This window comes from Raphanus sativus, chromosome 9 (genome assembly GCF_000801105.2).
Source record: "Raphanus sativus cultivar WK10039 chromosome 9, ASM80110v3, whole genome shotgun sequence".
Lineage (NCBI taxonomy): Eukaryota > Viridiplantae > Streptophyta > Magnoliopsida > Brassicales > Brassicaceae > Raphanus > Raphanus sativus.
The window spans coordinates 35,415,335-35,441,867 of record NC_079519.1 but is presented as its reverse complement, the minus strand read 5'-3'; the positions used below and the strand labels follow the sequence as shown (position 1 = coordinate 35,441,867).

General features: G+C 34.8%; 4 protein-coding genes across 5 annotated transcripts in view; 1 reads left to right on the top strand and 3 right to left on the bottom strand.

Annotated features, from left to right (window-relative positions):
* Nucleotides 1-15: 15 nt before the first annotated feature.
* On the bottom strand, nucleotides 16-878 carry LOC130499948 (uncharacterized). Its single transcript, XM_056994511.1, has 2 exons — nucleotides 467-878; nucleotides 16-166 (listed from the first exon to the last, which is right to left on the bottom strand). Exons 1-2 carry the CDS (start codon nucleotides 766-768, stop codon nucleotides 49-51), a joined length of 420 nt encoding a protein of 139 aa, XP_056850491.1. The 5' UTR covers nucleotides 769-878; the 3' UTR covers nucleotides 16-48.
* A 1,468-nt stretch (nucleotides 879-2,346) lies between these two features.
* Nucleotides 2,347-4,875, top strand: LOC108818635 (pyruvate dehydrogenase E1 component subunit beta-2, chloroplastic). Its single transcript, XM_018591548.2, has 4 exons — nucleotides 2,347-2,538; nucleotides 2,642-2,754; nucleotides 2,836-2,873; nucleotides 3,704-4,875. Exons 1-4 carry the CDS (start codon nucleotides 2,433-2,435, stop codon nucleotides 4,674-4,676), a joined length of 1,230 nt encoding a protein of 409 aa, XP_018447050.1. The 5' UTR covers nucleotides 2,347-2,432; the 3' UTR covers nucleotides 4,677-4,875.
* A 195-nt stretch (nucleotides 4,876-5,070) lies between these two features.
* On the bottom strand, nucleotides 5,071-12,871 carry LOC108818636 (nudix hydrolase 25-like). Of its 2 annotated transcripts, none has more exons than XM_056994509.1 (6): nucleotides 12,732-12,871; nucleotides 12,155-12,225; nucleotides 5,865-5,915; nucleotides 5,566-5,658; nucleotides 5,388-5,482; nucleotides 5,071-5,293 (listed from the first exon to the last, which is right to left on the bottom strand). In XM_056994509.1, the coding sequence occupies exons 2-6, from the start codon at nucleotides 12,218-12,220 to the stop codon at nucleotides 5,071-5,073; spliced, it is 528 nt and encodes a 175-aa protein (XP_056850489.1). In that variant the 5' UTR covers nucleotides 12,221-12,225; nucleotides 12,732-12,871. The 2 variants fall into 2 exon arrangements, with proteins under 2 accessions (XP_056850489.1, XP_018447052.1); XM_018591550.2 differs by having other exon boundaries at nucleotides 12,155-12,222.
* A 13,535-nt stretch (nucleotides 12,872-26,406) lies between these two features.
* LOC130500248 (E3 ubiquitin-protein ligase UPL1-like) overlaps nucleotides 26,407-26,533 on the bottom strand; it is a 10,146-nt gene continuing 10,019 nt past the window's right edge. The window contains exon 11 of the mRNA XM_056995020.1: nucleotides 26,407-26,412. Coding sequence (XP_056851000.1) covers nucleotides 26,407-26,412 — 6 coding nt within the window. The remainder of the gene's footprint in view (nucleotides 26,413-26,533) is intronic.

Genomic DNA, 26,533 nt, shown 5'->3' with positions numbered 1-26,533 from the left:
AAAAACGTTTACATATATATATATATATATATATATATATATATATATCTATACCTGTGCAATGCATTTGGTTAAGCGCTTGCTTGAGCCTTCTAAGTTGTAGCAATAATACAAACTCAATGGGTTCTGTTCATATCCAACGCTTGGAGGTATTGTCAATAGAAAACTGCAACCAAAAAACAACCACATCAATACATAGTAACCTTGATCACCACATAGCCACGAGACTCTCTGAAGCTAAAAGAATTCGATCCACAACTGTTCTATCATATACATCAACCTTAAACAACACAGAATTTTAACCCAGTTTGGGGGTTTAACATAATCTATTACAGCAACACTGAGATTTGTCGGTTTATTCTAATCATTTTTTGTCTCTTCATTAGGTTTTGTAAGAAAACATGTAAACGTTACTTATCACGAAGTTTCAATCAGATCTGAGAATCTCTGGTTAGAGAAAGCTTACGTCGGCCCGGTGGTACGAGCAAGGAGGCGAAGCTTCGCCGGCGGAGAGATGATCCGGCGGCGCGTGGAGAGCATGTCGAGGTCGAAGAGCGCGTAACGGACGGAGTAACGGAAGGAGTGACGGACGGGACGGAGACGGTCGTGCCAGACGGTGCCTTCGTAGTAAGAGACGTTGGAATCGACGGCGGAGCGTCGTGAAGGTAGGAGACGGTGGATAAGGAGGCGGAAGGGGAGGAGGAGAGAGAGGAAGAAGGTCGTGGCTGAAGTGTAGAAGATTGAGCAGAGGAGATAGAGCAGTTCCATTAATCTAAGAACCGTCTTCACTCAAGCTTCTCTTCTCTTCTCTTCTCTCTCTGATCCTTTCAAGATAGGCATTGATGATGATGACGACCCTTCAAAATGCAGATGATTCTTATATTGCGCTTTTGGTCCTTACGTATTTTTTTATAATTTATTAACAACCACTAAGATATATATTTATACTTTGACCCATTAGTTAGGTTGTTTGTTTATTATTTGACAACTATCATAGTGTATATAATCTTGATTGCTGCGTGGACGTTACTGAACCACCTATTATATTGCATCTTGATAATTTTATTTAGTTTGGGAAGGTATATCGCGGAAAGTTTTGGGCTCATAAAAATATTCAGAAATATCATAAAAATTACCCAACAACAAAAGCATAATTGTTGGGTAATATAAACTCAATAGTTTAAAACTTAAAACCCACCAAAAAGTAAGATTCGGAATAAAGAAATAAGGGATAGCCAACGTAAAGTTCGAATGAAGAAAATGATTGTCTAGCTATCTTAAAGAAATAAAGTCAGAAAGGAAAAATGCTCAACGAGCATAAAGTCCAAAAAAAAAAAGTCCAACTAGCGTAGCGAGATCCGAAAAGAAAAATTTCCAATAGTTTAAGGCCTCAAATTGATTTTTTTTTTTAAAATCAACTTGCGTAAGGGTAATGCCTATCCAATAGAAGTTTACTGGAAGTGGAAGTTTCTCAACGACATGAAGAGCTCTCCACCCTTATTCAATAGAAATGTTTTGGCATAAGGTTGTGTGGTTTACTGGCAGGATTTCCAAAACATGCCTTCACAGCATGGGTGGCTGCCATGGGACAGAATGATCACGAGGAACAGGCTCATGGTTGGGGATTGACGGTACCTTCCAACTGTATTCTTGGCGCTAAGGCCATGATAAGAGCCGTCAACACTTGTTTTTTGACTGTTCATATAGTAATCAGGTCTGGAATAGACCTTTGGTAGCTGGTCTGTTTTACATTTTTGCAAAACTCATTTATAATCAGGCTGTTTATAATGGGCTTAAATTAATAAAATGAGTACTTTCAAAAGAAAAGGGTAATGCCTAGGTTTCAATGCGAGCAGAGGAGGCATCTTTGGCTATAAATTAACTTGCACAGGTCGCTCCTATGCGGACACTAGAATAGATGCAATGTCATATTGCTTGACCAAAGTGAAGGTCTTGTTGATAGGAGGCTTCTTCGGCTATAATGAAACTATGTTATCACTGGGCCGATACATCTGAGGCCCATCCATCACCCAAAATCAAAGAAAGGTCACAAACTTAGTCAATTCATAAATGTAATTCGGTTGGTCCGGGGTGGTTAAGCGAACCCATCCTAACTTAACTCCTCTACAAGCTTGTTCATGGAGTAATATATATACTCCACGATTTAGCTACCAGCACGTGTCACTATAGTCGTAAAATCACACGTGTCATATTACAATTGGCTCCTTACAAAATAAGGGGGGCCACAGGAAGGAGATGAGAAGGGGTGCATGGCGAAGAAAACAATGTTACACAAAACATGTGGATTTGATTTGATCGCACAAACAAAATTTATTTATTTTTAAGTTTCTAACAGAAGAAATCGATTTCACAGTCTCCCTTCGATTTCTCCGCTTCCTCACTCTCTCCCTCCCTGGAAAAAAAGAAAAGAAATGGCAGCGAGAATCCATGGAGGAGCTGGAGCTGGAGCTGCTACGGCCTTGTCGACCTTTAATCCAAAGAAACTCGTTGCTCCTCCTTCTCGCACCAATCTCCCAGGTTCGATTTTCGAATTTTTGGAATCTGTATTTTCTCTCTTCCGTTCTGATTTGCGAGATCTTAGAGAGAAGTTTCGTTGGTTTTTGATGATGCAAACACACAGCGAGGAACAGCAAGAGATACATTGTGTCTGCTGCTGCTGGATCTGATGGGAGTAAGAAGAGCCTCCTCAGAGTTCGTCACTCTCAGAAACTGATTGCCAATGCTGCTGTTGCCGTATGTCTATGATTTGTTATACATATTAATAGTTCATCCTTTGTGAACCTACAATTGATTCATTTCGTTTTGTTTTTGTAGACCAAGGCGGAGGAGTCATCTGCCCCCACTGGCACTGGGTATGTTTTTTCCTTTTTGCACATTTTATGCTTTTGCAAATTTGTTTTTTTTTTTATTTCACTCTTGAACATAAGCATGGCATGTTGATTGAACATATTCTCCGATTAGATCTTTATCATATATTCTTATAGCCCTTGTTTGCATGTCAATGGGATTCAAATTTAGCTAGAAAGTAGGTTAGCTTTTTTCATTCCCGTGCTCTATTGGTTTTTGTCAAAACTTTTGTTGCAATAGATTTTGACAAAACTCTCCCTTGAAAACGGTAGGAGTTAAAATCTCCTGAGACGCGCTTGTTTTGAGATAGATTATTGTTAGTGACACTACTACTGCAAAAAGCTTAATGTGTTGCACTTACTTCTTTGCTTTTTATGTAATATATTTCTCGTTCATGTCTCTGTTTGTGGTTAATCATGCTATAAGATGATTATGTTGATGGGATCTATACATCAAACCATTTAGTTATACATTCCCATGGACACATCCTAATGTGTCATAAATCCCTGAACATTTCAGCTCTGCTCTAGTGGAATATTGAATGAACATGTTTTGAAGAAAACATCTCTGCTGCTGACTTCTTACATATATGCTGGAATTGTTACAAATACAATTTATGCGGATTTCCATCTGATTATTCATCAGTTATGTGCTCTTTTATGCTATCCTTACTGTTTAAGCCATTTGTTTCACTTATGCATTTTTCTTTGATATCACAAATAACACGTTCTCCTGCTCTTTCTCTGAATTTCAATGTTGCAATGCCCATATTATAAGCATCTAACGTTGATGCCTTTTCAGAGTATAACCACTTTTCTATCTTATGAACTTCCAGACATGAACTACTGCTTTTCGAGGCTCTTCAGGAAGGTCTTGAAGAAGAGATGGACAGAGATCCACATGTATGTGTTATGGGTGAAGACGTGGGCCACTACGGTGGCTCCTACAAAGTTACCAAAGGCCTTGCTGACAAATTCGGCGACCTCAGGGTTCTCGACACTCCTATTTGTGAAAATGCATTCACTGGTATGGGCATTGGAGCCGCCATGACTGGTCTAAGACCCGTCATCGAAGGTATGAACATGGGTTTCCTCCTCTTGGCCTTCAACCAAATCTCCAACAACTGTGGAATGCTTCACTACACATCTGGTGGCCAGTTCACTATCCCCGTTGTCATCCGTGGTCCCGGTGGAGTGGGACGCCAGCTTGGCGCTGAGCATTCCCAGCGGCTAGAGTCTTACTTCCAGTCCATTCCTGGGATCCAGATGGTTGCTTGCTCGACTCCTTACAACGCCAAAGGCTTGATGAAAGCTGCGATCAGGAGCGAGAACCCTGTGATTCTGTTTGAGCACGTTCTGCTTTACAACCTCAAGGAGAAAATCCCGGATGAAGAGTACATATGTAACCTTGAAGAAGCTGAGATGGTCAGACCTGGAGAGCACATCACCATCCTCACTTACTCCCGGATGAGGTACCATGTGATGCAGGCAGCTAAAACTCTGGTGAACAAAGGGTATGACCCTGAGGTTATCGACATCAGGTCGCTGAAACCGTTTGATCTTCACACGATCGGGAACTCGGTTAAGAAAACGCACCGGGTTTTGATCGTGGAGGAGTGTATGAGAACCGGTGGGATTGGAGCTAGTCTTACTGCTGCAATTAATGAGAACTTTCATGACTATTTAGATGCTCCGGTGATGTGTTTGTCTTCTCAGGACGTTCCTACACCGTACGCTGGTACACTGGAGGAGTGGACCGTTGTTCAACCGGCTCAGATCGTGACTGCTGTTGAGCAGCTTTGCCAGTGAAAATCGTATTTTATCCGGTGAGCCATTGTTTACCATATTTACCTCTCCATTTACTTTCTCTTTAGCTTAGTTCGCAAGAACTTGTCTGTTTGATTTTGTTAACGTTTTGTTGTCCCTTTTCTTGTGTTTTGAAGCTCATACTGTTTCGTTTGTTAATCCATCTTTCACATTTTTATTTTTATCCTATGAATCTTCATTACCTTTAGCTGTTAACACATACACAACTCATTCTGTGTTTAGTAATCTTCTCTTTACACGTCAGTTAATAAACACAACAAGTCTTCGTTTTTGAATCCAAACAACGACTTTTTTTACAATATAACCAATCTCTTCCAGTACACCAGTAGCCAATTTACAAAAAGAAAGAGTCAAACATTGATTGGATGTTTTCATATTACCACTTGGCTGATTTACATTTAGCAGCTCTTTCAGAATTATTCAAGTAAGAACCAAAAGACTTGATGACTTGTTCGTATGTAGGCCTTTTGTAATCAACTGCTTGCTCTATCACTTCTTCCGGGTTCGCCCATTTCCACTCTGCAAACTCTGAATCCGCTTCATTGTTCGCTAGATTGATCTCTCTTTCGTCCTCATCGTTCACCAGTCTCACTAGGAACCTGTGTGGTGTTATCAGAACAATGAGCCATTCATTCTCTCTTCTTTGCAAACACTTTGGCCGTAACTAACTAGATGGTATTGAAGAAGACTCACCACTTCTGCGCCTGACCATGCCATTCACCGCCCCAGAGACGGTTAACCTTTGCTTTTACTGCCGGTGGGAAATCATATGTCAACCAATTTGGAACCTGTTTGAAGAAGACAGATAGAATCACTGGTAAATGCTCGGATTCATAATCATCTGCATTATGTTTAGTAGAAGAGTAGAGACCTCAGCGATGATTGCAGCTGAAACGACCCCAGTTTCTTCTTGTAACTCTCTCATGGCTGCTGACTTTGGATCCTCTCCATCCTCAATGCCTCCCTGTAACATCCCGCGGTTTAGTTAATTTTAAAAACTTGTAATCATCGAAGGTTTCAAGATCATCGTTAATACAAAGAGAAAACAGTTTGAAAGTGGTGTAAAGTTGATATAGAAACATCTTCTCAAGATTATTTATTCAACAATATTTCTTGACCATCTATTTCCACTAGACTGGTGTTAAACATCAGTAATATGCGTAAGCATACCTGTGGCATCTGCCATGCTCCAGGAACATTCAATCTTGAAGCCACAAATACCTGCGAATCAATAATCACTGCTCATAATAAGAGAATAACTGTGAAAACCAGTTGACAATGAGTGCTTGCTTTTCCTTTTTCTAATTATAGTTTAATTACATACTTAATTTGTAATATAATATTCATATTTTTTTTTGTTTGAGAACTCTTGTGATGGAGTATTATTTACCAGGGGGTAAAACAGTAATTCAACTAGAGAGCTGAATAAGATGGTTGAAATGTTACTGTTGTGAAACTGTGTTTTATTATTGAATCAAAGTGTTCCTTATATAGGAAATACACGGCGACATGGGCCTAAATACAATGGGCCATAAACGGGCCAAGATTACAAGTAAATATCTAATGGGCTGGACATCCATAAACATAATATTCATAACACTCCCCCTTGGATGCCAGAACCATATAGAGCTTGTAGTGTGCTTAATGTTGCCTCATTAAAACCTTACTCGGAAAACCCAGTGGGACAAAACCGAAGTGAAGGAAAAAGAGTACAACACACACTACTCCCCATGTTCTGGACCTCCGTTCTTCAAGTCTGGCGCATGGACAATTTGATGGTTTAGCTTCATGGGCGCCAAGTCTTGAACTGGTCCTTCTGTTGCCACGTCCCAAACGGATAGGTAGACTTCATAGATGTGTAGTTGGTGTAGACATGGTGAAGAAGTCGGCTAACATTTCTCATGACTGAACTTGTAGTACTTTGTGCTTCTTCATCATTCTCCAAATGTGTATAACCTGTTTGAGACCTTGTATAAACCTGTAACATTTATTAAAACCAAATAGTCCCTTTTCTTTTGGGTTTGGTTAGTATAAATCAATCTCAAACTTTTAGTTCCTTAGAAGGCAACTTAGGATATATTGATCATGTCCTATTGTCTCATGTTCGGACATGCCAAATTTATCTAAGTAAAGTGCCAATAACACTTATGGCAGGGGACGTGTATGGCTTTAGTATCAATGTCTTATGGTCTGAACATATCCATAAATCTTATCCGACCTAGTATGGCTTGCCATATCAAGGCGCCAATCATATCAATACATTTCTTTTGGTCGGATGTGCATAAGTCTTAAAAATACTTATGTAAAATCTTTCCTGGACCAAGGACACATGCCTTGTCCATAGCCATACCACGATTTGAATATAGTGGTCACTGGAACCGGTTTAGTCGGAACAGGATCGAGGGGATCGAGCCGAAACGGGGCCGGAACAAGAGACTGAGATGATTACATGGTCCATCTTTCTTAGATAAATTTCGACCATGAATGCCTTAGTATATCCATGATCTACTCGGATCATGCTATGTCCATTCTGTGTGTCCCGTTCATAGATTTTGACCAAACTCTTCATGAACCTTCTTTATTATATGTCCATAACTTGTTCATGAATGGCTATCATGCTATAATTTGATGTTCATCAAAACTAAGCCACTTTTGGATCAATATGCCGTTCCCTTTACTATGGACGTTTCAGGTCGGACAAGACCGAAGGGAACGGATCAGAACGGGCTGGACTAGAACCAAGATGATTAAGGTCGAACTAGGTTGGACGTGATCCTAGTTGATATGGGTCTTTGGTCGTGAATCTGATGGATTCATCCTCTTATTCTCTTTTGACCATATCACATTCTATTCTTGGTACTTTGGATCATAGATCTCAATACATATTCATGGCTATCATCTCCACTATAGATCATTGTATTCTTATCATAGCCTGTCCAAGAATCAATCGATCTAATCATCCTTTCTTTAAGTATGAACACAAGGAATTTCCTTCATAATATATGCATGGAGTGTTCAGGGACGTTCTTATAGAACTCCTTTCACTAAGTATTACTTAGTCTTATCCTTTACATGCATTATATGCTTTATATGCAGCTGCCTTTCGTTTCAGTCCATGAATAGCTTAGGAACAAAACTATTCTATGAGAATTTCTTTTCTCATCTTTCTGATACTCTTATCATTTCTTTATCCAGTGATCAATCATGCTGCTTACTACATTTCCCTTTTCTTATATCCAGACCTTTATCACTTTCGGATTTGTAGTAGCATCCACCACATAGGAGTATATCTCCTTATAATCTGTTCCTTGGTCTTTGTGAGTATCCTTGTGTAATAAAGCCATTCCTTGAATGCTTTAAATAGGAATATGAACACCTTAGTCCATGTCTCACGATTTCTTTTCCTTTCCCACACAGGACCGATTTTTCACTGGTTTTATCTTATCAGATGGTGTTTCTATATATGGCCAATACACCCATCTCTTTTATAGATTCTTTGAATCTTTCTTAAACCCCCACAGTTTCTTTTAGTCTATGAATGCATTCTTGTATTCTCGTGGGTTATGATCCTCGCTTATATCTTTTAAACTCAAGTGCTATTTTCTTATGCATCTTTTTCTTTTGTGTATGTATGTGTCGACACTTCTTTTATAGTGTTCCATTATGTTCCAGACATGAACTAATCGATTAGAGATTTCATTCTTACTAAGAACCTTTATTACCTTGCAGTTTGGCGTCCCAAACTACATGGTCTGGTATCTTAGATGTTCAGCTGCGCAGCCTTATCTAAATGTCTGGTCTGGTTTCCCTTATGACCTCAGATATGTCTTTTATTTGCACCTTTCTTTTTATTTCCGAGGTTCCTTATCTTATGGAACATATTGGTCAATCTTTAGACTCTATAGCAACTTGATTATGTCTCTTCTAGGACATTAATTTCGTGGTGCTTAAGCTGGTATGACTTAGTCATTCTTTTTCTTTTCTTTTCGGGTCTAATTTGTCTGGCATTCTTTTAGCTAGCTTTGTATGATCTTTCTTTGGACGTCTTAAATCATATTCTCTGGTCCGAGGATCTTGCCAAGACAAGGATGGTTAATACCATTCCATTTCTTTATACTTGTACCAGCTTATTTCTTTCTCCCCCTGATGTTGGATAGTCGGATTTAATCATGCAATCCGTAAACCTGACCTTAATCTGATCACCCATATTTGGCTCAAGGTTTCTTATAAAATCGTGGGAGAAAGCATTCTCATATCCAACATATATTCCCAATCTTATCTCATCTTTTTATGAGGTTCCATCCTAGACGGCACATATTATTGTGGTGGTCTATACATAATCTCTTAGGATGGTCTATGTCTGGATCATGACCCTTTATCATTCTTAGATGGGAATATCTATGCTCACTTTATATGGCTTGATGCATATTATTATTACATGTAAATCCATGTGATCCCAAGCATTAGCTAGTGATCTTTGTATCACAAAGAATTCGGCCAAGTTCTATCATGGTCATAGACCATGTCACTCGGATTTTTAGTGTTGTTCATGGACCACGGGAGTGTCATTTCTCCCCCTCATGAACATGCTATAAATATTTTAGATGCTTGGAACATTATAGCCTATTGAGTTTCCCTTGTGTACATGTTACACAACGTGAGATTCTATGGGATAACTCTTTTGTGCCTTTTTCGATATCAATCTTTGCATCAATTTTAAAGACCTGGATGGCTAGTCCAGTCATGCCATAAAGTGTATAAAATTTTGTGGTCAACCTATCTGGTTACCTAGGCCTTTTGCCTTTATCATACTGATCTTTTAGCATAGTTTAGATCAGTTGGGAGTACAGTCTCGACCATTTTTATGCCTTGGGCGATTTTTACTTTCTTTATAATCTTAAGGAATTTATATTTCTTTTGCCCATTGGTTCAATGCGGAAACCATTTATTTTTAAAACTTTATAACTCAATGGGTCTTTTATTAGGTGTATATAATGCCTTGGCCGAGTGACTATACTCTTATTTATAAACTCATATATACTCTTATCCATATCATAGAGTTTTGATGTCGAGATTTTTTTCAAGGCATCTGAAGTCTCATAATCCATCTGATCATTTTCTTTTTCATGAGTTTCATACTCTATTTGATCAGTATGGTCATGATCCATGTCATCTTCACCATCTCGGTAAGCCATGTTGGCTTCCGGATTTTTCTTCAAACTCTCTATGTAAAGCTCATACAAGTGCTTTGGAGTTTGGCAATTATTTGCCCAGTGATTACCCATACCACATTTTTGACACAAAAAAGATTTTATTTAAGGTTTAAAAGACACACTTCGACCTCGACCTCGACCACGGCTAAAGCCGGGTGTGGTACTGCGGCCTCGTCCTCGCCCATGTGTCTTAAATGTGTCACGACCTCGTCCATAACCTTTCCCACGGCTAGGGCCGGAATGGTTGTTGTGCTGGACGAGATTACTTTCTTTCTTAGGCTCCAAAGTCAGCCTAGAAATGTCGGGTAATGATTTTGTACCAGGAGGTCTCATCTCACTGTTTCTCATTAATAACTCATTATTGGTCTCAGCCAATAGTAAACAGGAGATCAAATCAGTATAGGTGGTGAAACCTCTTTCTCTATACTGCTGTTGCAGTAACACATTAGAGAAAGTCTTGTTCAGTTACTTCTTCACCACATTGTTTCAACATTGAAACTATCTTAAACAGAACCGAGTTGTATTCATCCACAGACTTATAGTATTGAAATCTCAGGTTCTTCCACTCAAATTTTATCCTTTGGTAATAGCACCGTTTTATGGTGATCATATCTCCGCTGTAAGGCGGTCCAAAGTTCTAGTGGATTTTCTTTACTGGGGTACTGATTTCTTTAGACTCTCATTTAGATGGTGGCTAATAACTAATATTGCCATGTATCAATCTTTCTCGTTTGGCAATATCGCCTTCTGTGATTCATTCACCAAGTCCTTTTGACTTTAGGATAACCTCGGTATCCAGTGCCCATTTTAAATGATTATCTCTTTAGAGATTTAGGACAGCATAATCCAAGTTGATTTTCGACATCTCATATTGTATATCACTCAATCTTTATAAGAAAATCAATCATATAAATCGTGTGATCAAGCAAACAATCGAGTTAATGCTTTCCTAATAAACAAGTCACACGGCTTAGATATATGTCTAAAATATAAAGTTTTTCTTTTTATAGAACGTTTCTGAAAATATAAATTTTCTGAAAATAGAAAGTTTCCCTTTATAGTAAGTTTCTAAAAATAGAAAGTTTCATTTTATAGTAAGTTTCTAAAAATAGAAAGTTTCCTTTTATAGTAAGTTTCCTTTTATAGTAAGTTTCAGAAAATAGAAAGTTTCCTTTTACAGTAAGTTTCAGAAAATAGAAAGTTTCTTTTTATAGTAAGTTTCTAAAAATAGAAAGTTTCCTTTTATAGTAAATTTCTAAAAATAGAAATTTCATTTTCTAGAAATATTCTGAAATATAAAGTTTTTTTTTATAGTAAGTTTCTAGGATTTATAAGAAATCGATCATAATTATGTTTTAGGAGATGATCAACTTCAAAGTTTAAAATCGATTTGATCATTCAGATCAATGATGTTTTCGAGATTCAGCAAGCCATTGAGGCTGTGATTTTAATTGATTAACAATCTCATATCGAACTTTAGGTTTAAGAGCTCCGATTTACTCATGGATGGGTTTGGACTTATTGATCTAGGTTGTTAGGGATTTTGCAAGATTTTAATTGTCATAACCTTTAACATCAAACCAAATTCGATTGTTTGTGTTCTCTTTTAGAGTTTCAGACAGTTTACCTTTGTTTAGAGAAGATCTGAAACCGGACCACCAAGAGAAAGAGAGATCGTAGATGGATTAGGGTTTTGACGGCGCAGCTTAAAACGGGAGGTGAGCGCGCGTCTGAAATCGGATTGATGTGACGTTTGCGGCACTGGATTCTTCTCGTCGAGATCTTCAAATTGATAGGTTGATCGTCATCTGAGTCCTTACGGTTAGAGAGATATGACAGTTTGAAGTTGCAGCCGAAATTAGGGTTTTAGGTCACTTGACGGCGCGTCTTAGAATAGCGATTGAGAGCGCGTCCGACGTCAGATAGAGTCGAGGCCGACGGCGTTGGATTCGTCTCGTCAAGAGCTTCAATTTGATATGTGGCTCGTCGTCTGGATCCTTACGGTTGAAGAGAACGAGCTGTTTGAAGTGGCGCCGTCAATTAGGGTTTTTGAGGTAGCTCGGGATTTCAGAGTTTCGTGCTGATAACGTGTTGTGAAACTGTGTTTTATTATTGAATCAAAGTGTTCCTTATATAGGAAATACATGGCGACATGGGCCTAAATACAATGGGCCATAAACGGGCCAAGATTACAAGTAAATATCTAATGGGCTGGACATCCATAAACATAATATTCATAACAGTTACCAGATTATCAGAATTGATTAGACAAACACCAACATTGGGACGATAACCAGGAGGTAGATTCTCCATTTCTGCTGAAAGCAACAATTACCACTTAAACCGTTATTTAGCATTAAATTATATGATAGTCTGCATCAATTTTTTCAGCTTTTATATTAGTTGGTTATTTTACTTTTTAGTCTTTATCTTTTCTAGTATTTTGCATATTCATAAACGTTTTGTTTTACTACAAATAACGAAGGCGTGAAGTATTTTGTTTTTTCTGTTAGCAAAATCATATAATTTCGACAGATGTTCCTAAAACAAAACCTAATTACTCTATTGCTCTAACATTCGGATCGAAGAAAAAAAACTTGAAGCAATCGTGTTTAATTTCTTTTAACGTATCAAAGGCCAAAAAAAAAAAGATGTTTGCACCTCCACACTTTTAATCGATTTTCAAATTCATTTTATTATAGAATATTATAATCCGAGTTAGTCAATTTTTAGAATTAGAACACTTCTGACCACATAGAACAAATCTAAAACGTACAGACCTCGAAAACAAAAAGAATATCAAGCATCGAAGTAAGGACTGAACCTGGGGGGTCTTTTTTGGAGCTTTGACTTCTTTAAAGCAGGAGAAAAGTTTTAACCCAAGGAAGCTACAACGAAGAACATGTGTTTGTGTTTATGTGCTTTTTCTTTCAAACAAAAGCCCACTTATATCTTTTTACATTATATAGACAATTGGATTCGGTCTTAGACGATGGCGTTTTAATATACCAGCTTCTTCCTTTTCTGTGTTCTTCTGACTATTGAGCCAGGCCCACCGACGACTTTTATGTTTTGACATAAATTCAGTTGCCATGTGTAATAAAACGTATTTTTGATTTGGTCCTATAAATTGATAAATGTTTAATTGCTATTTTTTGTCAACGTTTCTTTCACGTTTTGTTTTTGGTTTATGTATACAACCTGGTTGTAGTTTCTAAATTTAGTTGACAAGATAAATATACTTCAAATATGTTAAATTCTAATGTAAAATTAGTTGACTTTGCTGGGAAAGGAACTCAAAATGTAATATCAGCAAAATGTAATATGTGTATTTGTTTCAGTCAAAAACTGTGATGCATTGACATTTTGTGATAGGGACAACAAAAACAAACACATCAGCAGAGAAAAAGGTTGAGATAGAGTCAATGAGTGGACAGCGAGACGAACGTGCAGTGGTGGGGAGGCTAGGGAGTTGACTTAATAGTGAATTCATGATTATTGTTAAGTTGTATTTTTGTCATTATTAATTACGACAAATAAGTATAAACTGTCTCTGCACTCAATCACGGATCATAAATAAATTTTTTTTTTATAAAAAAGGGTTAAACCCGAATCTACAAAAGACACGCCTAATCTCCGGGTAGAGGTACATTCCACGGATAAACACTCTTCTGGCCATTCAAATAAACCGAAAACAATAGTTCATATCCGTATGACCGGTGGAGTTTGAACCCGGATTCACCGTATTGGGTTTTTAATTCCTTCGAGCACCATTAGACCACCACCACCGGTTGATCATAAATAAAGTTGCAACCATTTATTTTTTTGTCTAATTTTTTTTCGATAACTAAATTATACTCTTATGTTTTATAATAAGTGTTATTCTAACATTTTTTTTTGTTACACAAAATATCATTTTACAACTCCAATGTAAATTATAATTACTTTAAGTTAAAAATTAATTGTAAACTACATTGATTTTATAAATAATTTTATTTATTTCAAATATATTGGTCAAAAAATTATAATTAATAACAATTTACATATATTTATACCACTTTGTTAATATGTGTGAAAATGTCAAAATAACGGAGGAAGTATTCTGGTTGCACCATTTAATTTTACAATCAAATATTTTTTATGAGTAAATAAATATAATGATGGATAAACTTGGACAAAGCGTTCAAAAAAAAAAATTCTTCTATTTCTATGATGATTACGTAATACCAATTCGATTTTCCGAATCTAGGTTTAGTTCGAACTAGTATGGCTGTTATTGAGAAAACCGTACACAAATCACAAATGAGAATGATAGTAGTGACTTAGATGATTAGCAATGGAGAGATAAATAATTTATTAATATAATCTCAGATGATCACAAAAAAATGGTCCATTTTCAACATTTAAAAAGTTTTAAAGACTTCTCTCCGATATATTATCCAAACCATTGCTTCATCTTTTTTTTTTTTTTGAAAAAGGGTTACCATTGCTTCATCTTCTGTCTTCATCTTTTAAAGCAACTCCAATAGTAATATTTTACCAAGAGAGGAAAGAACTATGGCAGGATCTGAAGTCTCACCAAGATTTTCCTATGTTTAAAAACAAGCCATGGCTGGTGTTTGGTGATTTCAATGAGATTTTAGATGAGGAAGAACATTCCGGCAATGAGGACATCTCTCAAGTTTTACAGGGTATGAGAGACTTTCAAAACACTGCAAACTATTGTTCTCTGATAGATATGTCGTATCAAGGTCCCAAGCTCACTTGGAGCAACAAGAGGGATAATGGCCTGATCTGTAAAAAATTAGATCGAACACTGATGAATGATTCATGGATGAGACAGTTCCCTCAGGCGTATTGTGTCTTCGAGGCGGGAGGTTGCTCTGATCACCTGCGTTGTAGGATCATGATACAGGAAGGGATTCTTAGGGTTCGAAAGCCTTTCAAATTTATCAATGCAGTTGCAGAGTTCCCAGAATTTCTGCATTTGATTCAACAGTATTGGTCGACTACAGAGCCTCTTTTCAACTCTACATCTGCAATGTTTCGTTTGACAAAGAAACTGAAAGCTTTGAAACCTCTTTTGAGGAAGCTGAGCAAGGACCAAGTCGGTGATATAGTGAAGAAAACTAAGGAAGCTTGGGGGCTGCTCTGTGAACGACAGAATACTACCATGCTTAATCCATCAGCTGAAAATATGAAGGAGGAATCGAGAGCTTATGACCGCTGGACTTTTCTCTCAACTCTGGAAGAAAAGATTCTTAGTCAAAAGGCAAAAGTTTTTTGGCTGGACATCGGAGATGGTAACAACAAGCAGTTCCATAGAGCTGCTAAAGTCAGGGAAGTTCGAAACTCAATCAGAGAGATACATAGATCAGATGGGTCTGTTGCAACGAGCCAAGAAGAGATCAAGGCAGAAGCAGTGGGATACTTCTCTCATTTTTTATCTTTTAAACCAGAGGATTTTGTTGGTATAACAGAAGATGAGCTCAAGACACTGCTGGGTTTTGAGTGTGCTGAAAAGGAAATAAAAAATGTTCTGTTTGCTATGGCTGCAGATAAATCTCCTGGCCCTGATGGGTTTACTTGTGAGTTCTACAAATCAGCTTGGCCGATCATTGGTAATGACTTTGTAGTGGCTGTGCAATCTTTTTTCACTAAAGGTTTCCTTCCCAAAGGGGTAAACTCTACGATCTTGGCGCTTATTCCGAAAAAGGATGAAGCAATAAAAATGAGTGATTATAGACCCATCTCCTGCTGTAACGTCTTATACAAGGTGCTCTCAAAGATATTAGCAAACAGGTTGAAAAAGATCCTTCCAAGCTTTATCTCTCCAACGCAATCAGCTTTCGTAAAAGATCGACTGCTCATGGAAAATGTGTTACTTGCTTCAGAACTGGTGAAGAGTTACCATAAGCCAACAATATCATCGAGATGTGCGGTAAAGATTGATATTTCTAAAGCTTTTGACTCTGTTCAATGGTCGTTTTTGCTGTCTGTTCTCTCTGCCATAAAGCTTCCGGAGAAATTCATTACTTGGGTGAAGAAATGCATTGCACTGGCCTCTTTCTCGGTCCAGATCAATGGCGAACTCGCTGGATATTTCAATAGTACGAGAGGGCTCCGTCAGGGGTGTTCTCTATCCCCTTATCTCTTTGTCATCTGTATGGAAGTTTTGTCAAAGCTGCTGAATAAAGCCGCTGTTGAACGAAAGATAGGCTATCACCCTTACTGTCAGGATCTCCAGCTGACACATATTTGTTTTGCTGATGATCTACTTGTCTTCTCGGATGGAAAGAAAAGCTCGGTTGAAGGGATACTGCAAGTTTTTAAAGAATTTGCGGGCATGTCTGGCTTGAATATAAGCCTAGAAAAGTCAACTTTGTTCTTAGCTGGTGATTGTGAGGACAGAGAGGACATATTGGCTGCTTTTCCTTTCGAGATTGGGACTCTCCCGGTTCGCTATCTTGGAGTTCCACTTCTGACCAAGCGTATGACAACTAGTGATTATTCTCCTTTGGTAAACAGAGTCAAGAAGCGTATCACAACTTGGACGGCTAGACAGTTAACTTTTGCGGGTCGTCTCCGGCTCATTGGATCAGTGATACATAGTATCACCAACTTTTGGATGTCGGTATATAGATTGCCGAAGCAATGTATCAAAGAGATAGATCAACTCTGCTCCTCTTTTCTGTGGTCTGGTCCAGCTATGAGCACAAAAAAGGCAAAGATATCGTGGGAGAATGTGTGCAAACCAAAGAATGAAGGTGGTTTGGGTCTACGCTCTCTTACTGAAACGAACCGGGTCTGCTGTCTGAAGCTCATCTGGCGCATTGTGTCTCAGTCTTCTCTATGGGTGAAATGGGTTAAGAGATACCTCATCCATAAAGGATCGTTTTGGAATGTCAATGAAACAACCTCTCTAAGCTCTTGGATGTGGAAGAAGCTACTGAAATATAGAGTTCTTGCCAGATCTTTTATAAAAGTTGAAATCAGAAGTGGTTCCTCTACTTCTTTTTGGTTTGATGAGTGGTCCCCTCTTGGGAGGATATACGATCTCACGAACGCTTAAGGCTGTATTGCGCTTGGGATTAACATCAACGCAACAGTAGAGTTTGCAGTTCAGAACTATCGGAGTCGTCGCCACAGAGCAGAGCACTTAATGGCTATCGACGAGGAGATCATGAAGCTGAGAACGCATGGCCTTACAGCAGAGGACGATGTGGTACTGTGGAAAGGAAAGGGAGACGTGTTTCGACCGTGTTTCGATACACACCAGACTTGGCACCTAACGCGTGTGCAGCACACTACTATACAGTGGTATAAGGGGCTTTGGTTCACTGGATCAACTCCTAAGTACTCTGTTATCAGCTGGATTGCAGTGCACAATAGACTAGCTACAGGGGACAGACTTTTACAGTGGAATCCTCAAGCAAACTCTATGTGCATTTTTTGTCAATCAGCTATCGAAACACGGGATCATCTATTCTTCAGCTGCTCTTTCTCGGAAGAGATATGGAGAAGACTCATGACGAAGCTAATGGGACAGAGTTTCTCATGCATATGGAACCAGGTTCTGGACCTCCTAACGACCAGCTCTGCATCAGGCACTGTAAAGTTCCTCATGCGCTACGCGTTTCAAGCCTCGGTACACACCATATGGCTTGAGAGAAATGGCAGGAGACATGGCAAGCCTCATCGACCCGCAAGTGTATTAGTCAATTTCATTGACAAGCAGATACGAAACAGGATCATCTCACTGCAAAGACGAGGAAGGAAAAACTTCTTCCAAGCTCTGGCAGTCTGGTTTGAAGCTAGAGAATAGACCTCTGTTTTTTTCTTTAGTTTAAAAAAATGACACAAACTATTTCTTTGTTCTAGTTTGTACAAAAGCCTTTTTTGATCTGAATAAATTTAACATTCTTTCAAAAAAAAAAAAAGTAATATTTTACCATAAAATTCTTAAGTTATATATTTCTATATGTATATATATTAAATATTACTTCCTACGTTTTGAATTACTTGTTTCATTTTCGGTTTTCAATGCAAAAGTTATTGACAATATTCTCTATTCTATTTTTCTATTGGTTGATATATGGTTAGGTATATTGGTAATAGTGTTTTTATTTTAAAAATATGTAAAATTAAATATTTTCGTATATAAATCTAGAACGACAAGTAATAAGAAACGGAAAGAGTATTTAATTAGGAGTACACTAAAATTTTACCATAAAATTCTGTCTTCATTCTCACGTTTTTTATTTTTGGTTTATAATAACATTTAAATTATAGAAGTAGTTCTATAAATAATTTTAAAATACAAATTATATCAGTTATATAATATTAGAATTATAACCATCTGCTTCGGCAAACTTCTATATTCTTAGCTGCTCCCATTATGTTAAAATGAATCAGGCATATATGTATACTACACTTTCTATTTATTATTTCCAGTGTTCCCAAAAAAAATGATTCTATCTTTTTCTTGGTGAACCATAAGAGGTTCCTGATTGATTTGTAAACTATAATTGGAATTATAATGGTATTTATCTTCTGAAGAAAATGACTAATTTATCTAACTGGACTTCAAGAGTTTCTGAACCAGAAACTCTACACTAAAGATCTACCATTGTAAAACCAATCGTAACAAACCCATTAAATTGTATGGGCCTACAGGGCCATTTAGAAACCCGTTTCTTTGAATTGCACGCGCTTTAGTACCAACCGTATTAAGTATGGTCGTTCTTACTTTATTGGCTTTATTATTGGTGACTCATAACTAGAATACTAATCCCTTTGTTTCAAAATATTTGTTGTAGAGCAAAATTTTTATTTTAAAATAAATATCGTTTTCGGTTTTCAATGCAAAATTTATTGATAATATTATCTATTTTATTTTTCTATTAGTTGAAATATGGTTAGGTGTATTGGTAATAGTATTTTTATTTTGAAAATATGTAAAATTAAATGTTTTCTTAATCCGTGTACATAAACCTAGAACGACAAGTAATATGAAACGAATAGAGTATTATGCTACTCCTCCTCAAGTGCCCTACATTCACTAATTAGACTTTTACAATATGTTCTAAAATTTGTCAGTATGATTTCCAGGACCAATAGCATCCTAGTTAATTTAACATTTTACCAAAAAAAAATAGCATTTTAGTTGAGAACTACCAATTATATTATGTGTATTTTCACATATTACTGTATACTAAAGGTTAAAAATACGTAAATCATTTTGATTTCTATATACATATATGTGTGGTCAAGCTGGGCCAATCATGTTCTTGAAACTGATAACAGCCTAAAAGAAACTTAAAATAAGTATAAAATGTCGAATGTGGTAGACACTTTTTTATTTTCTTTATCATATGAAATCTTATCGAGCATCTAATCAAACCAATAAGCATTCTTGCTTTTCATTCCTCTCGTTAGCTTATCTTATCATTTCACAGCCTCGATCACAATATAAGTAAAAATATTTTGAACCATTGACCCGAAAATCAAAGTCTCACTCTATCACTCTATTAGATCTGACTTATATACTCGAAGAATTCTTAAAGTTTTATATCTGAAAACCAATATTAAACCAACCCGCACCAAACAAAATTTTTGCAAAATGTTTAAAAAATAATTTTAATATATTCTGTTATATATACATATATATATATATATATATATATATGTAAATGGTTAGTATGGTATTCACTAACTTCAAGTAAAATCACATTTAATAAATATTTTTAATCAAATAACCTATTTAAAACCTGTTAAACTAAATGAGTTTATACGAAAATGTATTTCTATTAAAAGTCCACTTAAATTCTATTTTAACATCATGTGGTTTGTTAATTGATAAACTTAATATTTGTGTAAAATATTTACAAATTGAATAAATTAATATTTGGTTGAAAAACCTCGATTTCCTGATCTAAGATATAAGTTATGTAGTCGTAGTGTGATAATAATTTTTTTAAAAAATATTACAGTTTATTATAATTAAATATTATATTGTAATAGCCAATGAAAATATTATATACTTTTCTTTCGTAATATCAGGGGTAAAAATAAAAGTGAAACTACTATAAGTGTTTTGTTTTGTATTTCTTAACAAATATACAATGTTTATAATACAATAATTACATTTTATACTTCTTACCCATATTATTAGGAATAATTAACATATCATTATAGAAAAATATCTCAATAATGTAACTGTATACATAAATATATAATGTGATTAATTTTAGATGTTGTAATATATATTTTTAGTGGAACAGTCATGGTCGTATTTTTTTTTGCTCATATATAATAAGTATGTAAATTTTATTTAGTTTAAATGAGAGTAATGGATCCATAGAATATAGAAAGTGAGGGGAAATAAATAAACTGAAAATTACCTAATAGGTATATTTACATGTGACTAATGGTGATCTGTTAGTAAAACAAGAAAAATATAATTGGACATAATATTTACTAATTGGTTATGATCATATTTCAATAGATTAGATATAACTAGTTAGCAATGTTTTGAAAATGAGATTAGACATTTACTCGCCTATGTTACATGGAATCATATGAAAGAGAAGCAAGAGTTTTTAAAAAATTAGAAAATAGATACCAGTTAGAAGAGTATATCTATATAAGAAATTTTTATAAAATTAACTAAAGAATATATAATTCAAATTAAAGAGCATTCATTCGTTTATAATAATTTAAAATGATTTCATATTATAATTGTGAAATAAATAAATTAAGTTTATAAAAGTTAATATCCAATTAATTATTTTTAATATTTCATAAATTAGTGACAAAATATTTTTAATATATATGTTATATCTCTAACAAAACAAATCAGTGCATAAAGATAATTTATAGGGTTATAGTTTTAGTATTGACAAAAAGGATTATAGTTTTAGTATATTTTCATATTCCCATTCTCTCTATTTTAGTATAATTAAATTTTAGATTTTAATAAAAAATGATTTTATATTTTATCTATTTATGATATTTTTAATAAATGAAAGTATGATTTCAAAATGGAGTCGTAAGCTTTCGTGCAACCTAAATTCGGCATAGTAACTAGATCAATGGTTGGATCATTCCAATCGATTCAACCATATTTTAAATTTGATTAAATATAAATTATAAATTAGATATAAAATATATAAATTATATACTTATTTTTTATAAAAATTTATATCATTGTTCGAATCCAAAATAATATAAAAAAATAAAAACTTTAAAATAGTATAAATATAATAAAACTATTTATTTAGATAGATATTAAATAAAATTTGATTTTTAAAAAAATATTAAAATTTTGATATTAAAAATTGGGTTTTGATATTGAATTGAGTAAATTGTTTTCAGTGAATTTGACCAATTTTGTCGATTTGTCTCAAATCCGTTTTTTACATGACCTAGATCCAATTAAGATATTGTATTATTATAAACTAAAGATGTTTTCTATATGGTACCTCTAAAACATATAAAATAATGAGACTAGAAACACATACAGCTCCATCAATGGTATCTGATGGAGTATCTGGAGAGGACTTTAATAATATAAAAATAAAAAAAGTAATAAAAACAAAAGAGAGAACTAAATTTAATGCTTAATAAAGATATTTTCACTGATAATTTAGAAACTCTTTACCCACTTAACTTTTTTCATTGGATAACTATTTCTTACTAAATAAAAATATTTACTTTTGTTGACAAAAAAAATATTTACTTTCAAATTTCCAAGAACCTTTAGGTTCTACCGATGTGTATGCTCTGCTTGTAGTTAAAGCCGGCTCTGTATATAGATAACCTAGCCGATATGACCTTTATCGTTAACACAAGTAGAAATTATTTCAATACCCACCACCACTGTAAATGTATATGTATTGTAATACGTAAGGTATATACTTCAAACGTCAAATGTTTAGCACACTGTAATGTAACTTAATTGTTTCACTTTCTTGTGTTAAGTTTAAAGTTGCTAAAGAAGCGAATGAGATTAAAGAAGGAAATAAAGAGCCAAACAAAAAAAGAAACATGTCTTTACGAAACACTACACACACATGCACATGCTATACACCCTCTGTCATCTCCTCCCAGCTTAGCCTTTCACCTATTGTATCTAGACATTTCAATTAAAAAATTCCTTATCTTTGCTACCTCCTTTTTGCTAACAGTTTTGTACTTTCACTAAAGTATGATCTCAATGGTAAACTTCCGCACTAAGTTATTATTATTAGTTAAATGATTGTGCAATTCATTCAATCCAAAGCATATATTACATCAAGTGTACCTTTTACTTTTTTTAGAATAGTTTTGAAGAACAGAAAAAATGAAAAAAATAATATAAGTGATATATCTCTTATTCTAACTTGAAGGCCTTCATCGAGTGTGTAGTCGCTCATTGTTCTAATAAAAAGCATTCTGTTTAGAAATATACGTCCGATATAAGCTGAACAAGTATATAAACATATATATATATATATATATATATATAAGAAGTATAAATATGTATGTATATCTATCAAGTTGAATGGTTGTGGTCTTTATCAACATGCAAACTTGATTCGAACATGGGAAAGACCGAAAGAGAGAATATGACGGATTGACCAATTGGTCTTCAGTCTTTACATTTTGTAGATTCATTGCTGGAAATTAATAAAGCAATGGAAGATACACAAGTATATGCTTTCTTCTCTTTTTTTTTTATAACAGCATATGCATATACTGCTTTCATACAAAAGCATATGCATATATTGGTCATTGCATGACTTTGGCATTGTTATTTTTTTCAACGTCGCTGTGATAGCAGTATAAACTAAAATTTCTTTGTTTTCTTATTTTAATTATTTTCCGGAGTGTATAAATGAAGAAACAACAATTAGTAAATAAAAATAATTCGATAACAAATTAATGTTAAACGTAAACGTATGTGATCTACACTTGCTTTCTAGTTAAAAAAAAATGAGCGTAGCAAATATAATATTATCTTAATTTTTTTCGTCAAAAAGCCATTCTATTATATAATATTATCTTGATTTACATAATTGATTTATGCATTTTCTTAGGTTTAAGCACTTGCGCATATAAGCATGGTTTGGCTGTCTCAATTAAACAACAGAGAATTTTTATACGTTTTGGTTTCCAGAGAGATCTGATGTTACAGTTTTTTATATGAAAGATCAGATAAATGGAAAAGGGCCGCCAGAGATTGATTCCTAACCATATTACTTAACTCGAAAGATTGAATGAGTGGACTGTTAGTGACATTATTATCAATTATTTTGTTGAGTAATCAAGCATGTGCCCTATCTTTGCTGTCTCAGCGAAGGACAAATCCTTTTTGCATCCCTCTCTATCTCTTTACCGTGAATTTTCGGTTAGGCTGATTTTATAACTGTCATAAGTCATAACCACCAACTTCACTAATTCAATTAGTCATCCATCACATCTATCCCTCATAAATAGCAATGTTCTTGGTCTTTTTCCCCAATAAAATAGTAATCTCTAACTTTATTTTCTCACCAAAGTATTGTATAAAATTTGGAAGATAATGGTAAGGAAACCTTTTTGCCAAAATTAAGAAAACCCTATGCGTGTAAAATTTGTAAGAGAAATTGATGATTTTTCTTCTCAATTTAGAGAATCACATCAATATAAGATATCAACTAAAAAGTTATACATGGTACTTTTTATGTTAACAAGAACACATAAGAAAACAAAACCCAAAAAATAGAATAATTATCTAATTTTATTTTGTAAATAAATAAAGAATATGGAGTTCATAATACATAATAATCTTAGTTGACAAAAAAAGTCCTGTATCATAAATTATAAGATGGATTAGCCGTAGCTAGCCTCGGATAATGGTTAACTATTGCACTCATTTTTAACAAAGCGTATATTTTTACTGTTCATAGAAAATACAAAATAAAGTATAAGAATCCTAACTCAAAAGTACATACAGATTTAGTTGAATTCATGTATAAATATTCAACTAACTACAAGATCTATCTACATTTTAGAACCAGGAAATCCAATACTGGTGGTAAAACCTGATCGGATCGGCGGAATCAAAGATATCATAAAGCGCACCACATCATCAGCTTATTTGACCTATTACAAAACAAGTATATATAAATATTTACATCTTGTATATATATAAAGTTAATGTATTTTTTGTGTATATATGTAAGGTGTAACAAATAAACAAGGTTAGTGGAATTCATCTTCCAAAAGTTACTAGATTCCTGGGGTTGCATAAAGATAAAATTGGATCACTTTGTTGCATCATTCCATAAAGCTACTTTAGAGTACATGTTTTTTCCGATCTTTAATCCATTTAATAAATATTTAAATTTCAGTAGTTGATCAAAATCGTGTAGTAGTCGTTCCAAAAGAAAAGCAACAACCCAAACTTAAAAAAATATCCTGTCACATGTTACTTTCAATCGGCAACTATATGAACAAGAAGAAGTTGGATTACAAATTTACAATCGTCAACTGATCTGATGCAAAGTTGAAGTTATTGTTGTCAACGTTTTAATATTAAACTGAAAGATATACTGCATTATTCCACACAACTAAATCAATATTAGAAGATAATTTATATTTTTCTAATTCTATCATTCAAATAAGAGCATTTGAGAACATGGTGAATAGTTACATTTGACTCGACAAAAGATGATTGTAACACTTTATTGGATGAAATTTCAAATTTATTGATTTATCAAAAATGCTATTTTACAAATTATCATCGCTATGAAACTAACTCTAAAGTGCGATATAAGTAACCTTTAATAACTAAATTGTAATTTGGAGCTATCTATCTAACAAACAGGCACATTTGTGCTCTGACTTGAGCGATAAGATTCTTCTCTTCACATCCTTGTCGATGAGTCTTCGCAGTTGATCTGCAGATGTCCAGTTTTATGTAGTAAACTGAAATCTAAAACAAAAGCTTAGCTAAATGGCGTCTAGTCTCTTTTTTTCCCATTCTCTGCAAGCGATTCAATGTTCATTGCCAGTCCAGATTGATAATATTACCCTCAAGCTGTCGAGTAAAGTCCTCCCAAACTGTGTAGGAGAAAATACAAGCAAAGAAAAAATAATCTCTTGTCTCGTCTCCTCCTTCTCTGCAAAGCTCACATCCATATACTATTCCCCATCGCCTTAAGTAACCTGTTCTTTATAGATGATTTTAGCACTTTAACGTATGGTAGACAGTTTACTTGCACTTTTTCATGATTAGCATTTTTATACTGTACTAAAACATTCAAACAATCTTATATTGATTAGGTATAATATTTTAGTGGAACTCCAAGTATTACGTATGTCAAAATTTGAATCCAGCATGAGGATGATACTGTCATTTCATGCGAAATACAACAGGACCAATAGAATAAAATTAATTTTATATTGTATTTCACTAAATTCAATAAGTACAATGAACACATTTACAAAAAAAATGGAGTAAAATACAAACTGATGTTATCAGAGCATCTTTATCCAGCCCTGTTAGAGGTGCTTTTTTTTTTCTTTTTTTCTGATTTAAAAAAAAAAAATCAATCGCGACATCATATAATTAGTAGAGTCCGCAAACAGTTGAAGTAACAACGGAAATGCTTAATTAACAGCGAGAGCGTCGTTGCTTGGTGTTTTGGTGGACTCCTAAGGGCTAGCACACCATTTTTTCTCCCGATAAAGCTGCTCTGATCAGTATCCAGTTCTCAGTTCCCATCGTGATGATAGGAATTATACTCTTTTATTTCCATTTTCTCGTTCAACCAACTCCCAAATATGGGATCCTTTCATTTATATTGCAAAGGCAAAAACATTTGTTAAGATTAAAAACCCATTATAGTGGGCATTCAATCTTTCCCACATTTGCTTTTGTCTGAAGAAAGTGTCTACTTTAGGCCATTTTTCAAATTTATTTTTATTTTTGGACTGACATAGTTGGCAATGTGTTGGAAAGAGACAATCTAAGATGTCATTTTCTTGCTTAGGTCCAACAAATTTTGATGAAACCCATGTTGCCTAACGAAAAATGCTTTTGATAAACACACTATTTTTACAGTAGACTTCCATAGAGTAAACATATTGTCAAGCCTACTCCCGTTACTACAATATCTAATAAAACTTAAAATAACGAATTGGTTATTGTCACAATGAATCAGTATATTCACTTTTTATTTGAGAAGACCCTATGTCTGACAAATATATAAAATTAGGCAGGCAAAGTAAAGTATACTTATCTCTACATTATACCATTATTATTTTCCCAACTGGGTCCATCTCAGTTCTTCTCTCTATAATCTATCCCCACATTTCATTGCATTGATTCTCTTACAAAACACCATCTCTCAGTCGTTATTTCTCTTCTCCCCTCTATGTCTAAAATGTTTAGCAGAGTTGCAATGACCAACTATGTTGTTGTTTTCTTTTTTCCTTAACATTCTTAGGTATTGTCTTTGTATATATATGGCTTATTTCTGTCTAACAAAAAAAAAACAGTATCTTGATTTAACTTGACATTACATACACATTCTGATTCCTGTTCCATTTTTTCACAGAACATGGATTATTGTTTCAAAGGGTGACCTCTCTTGGCAT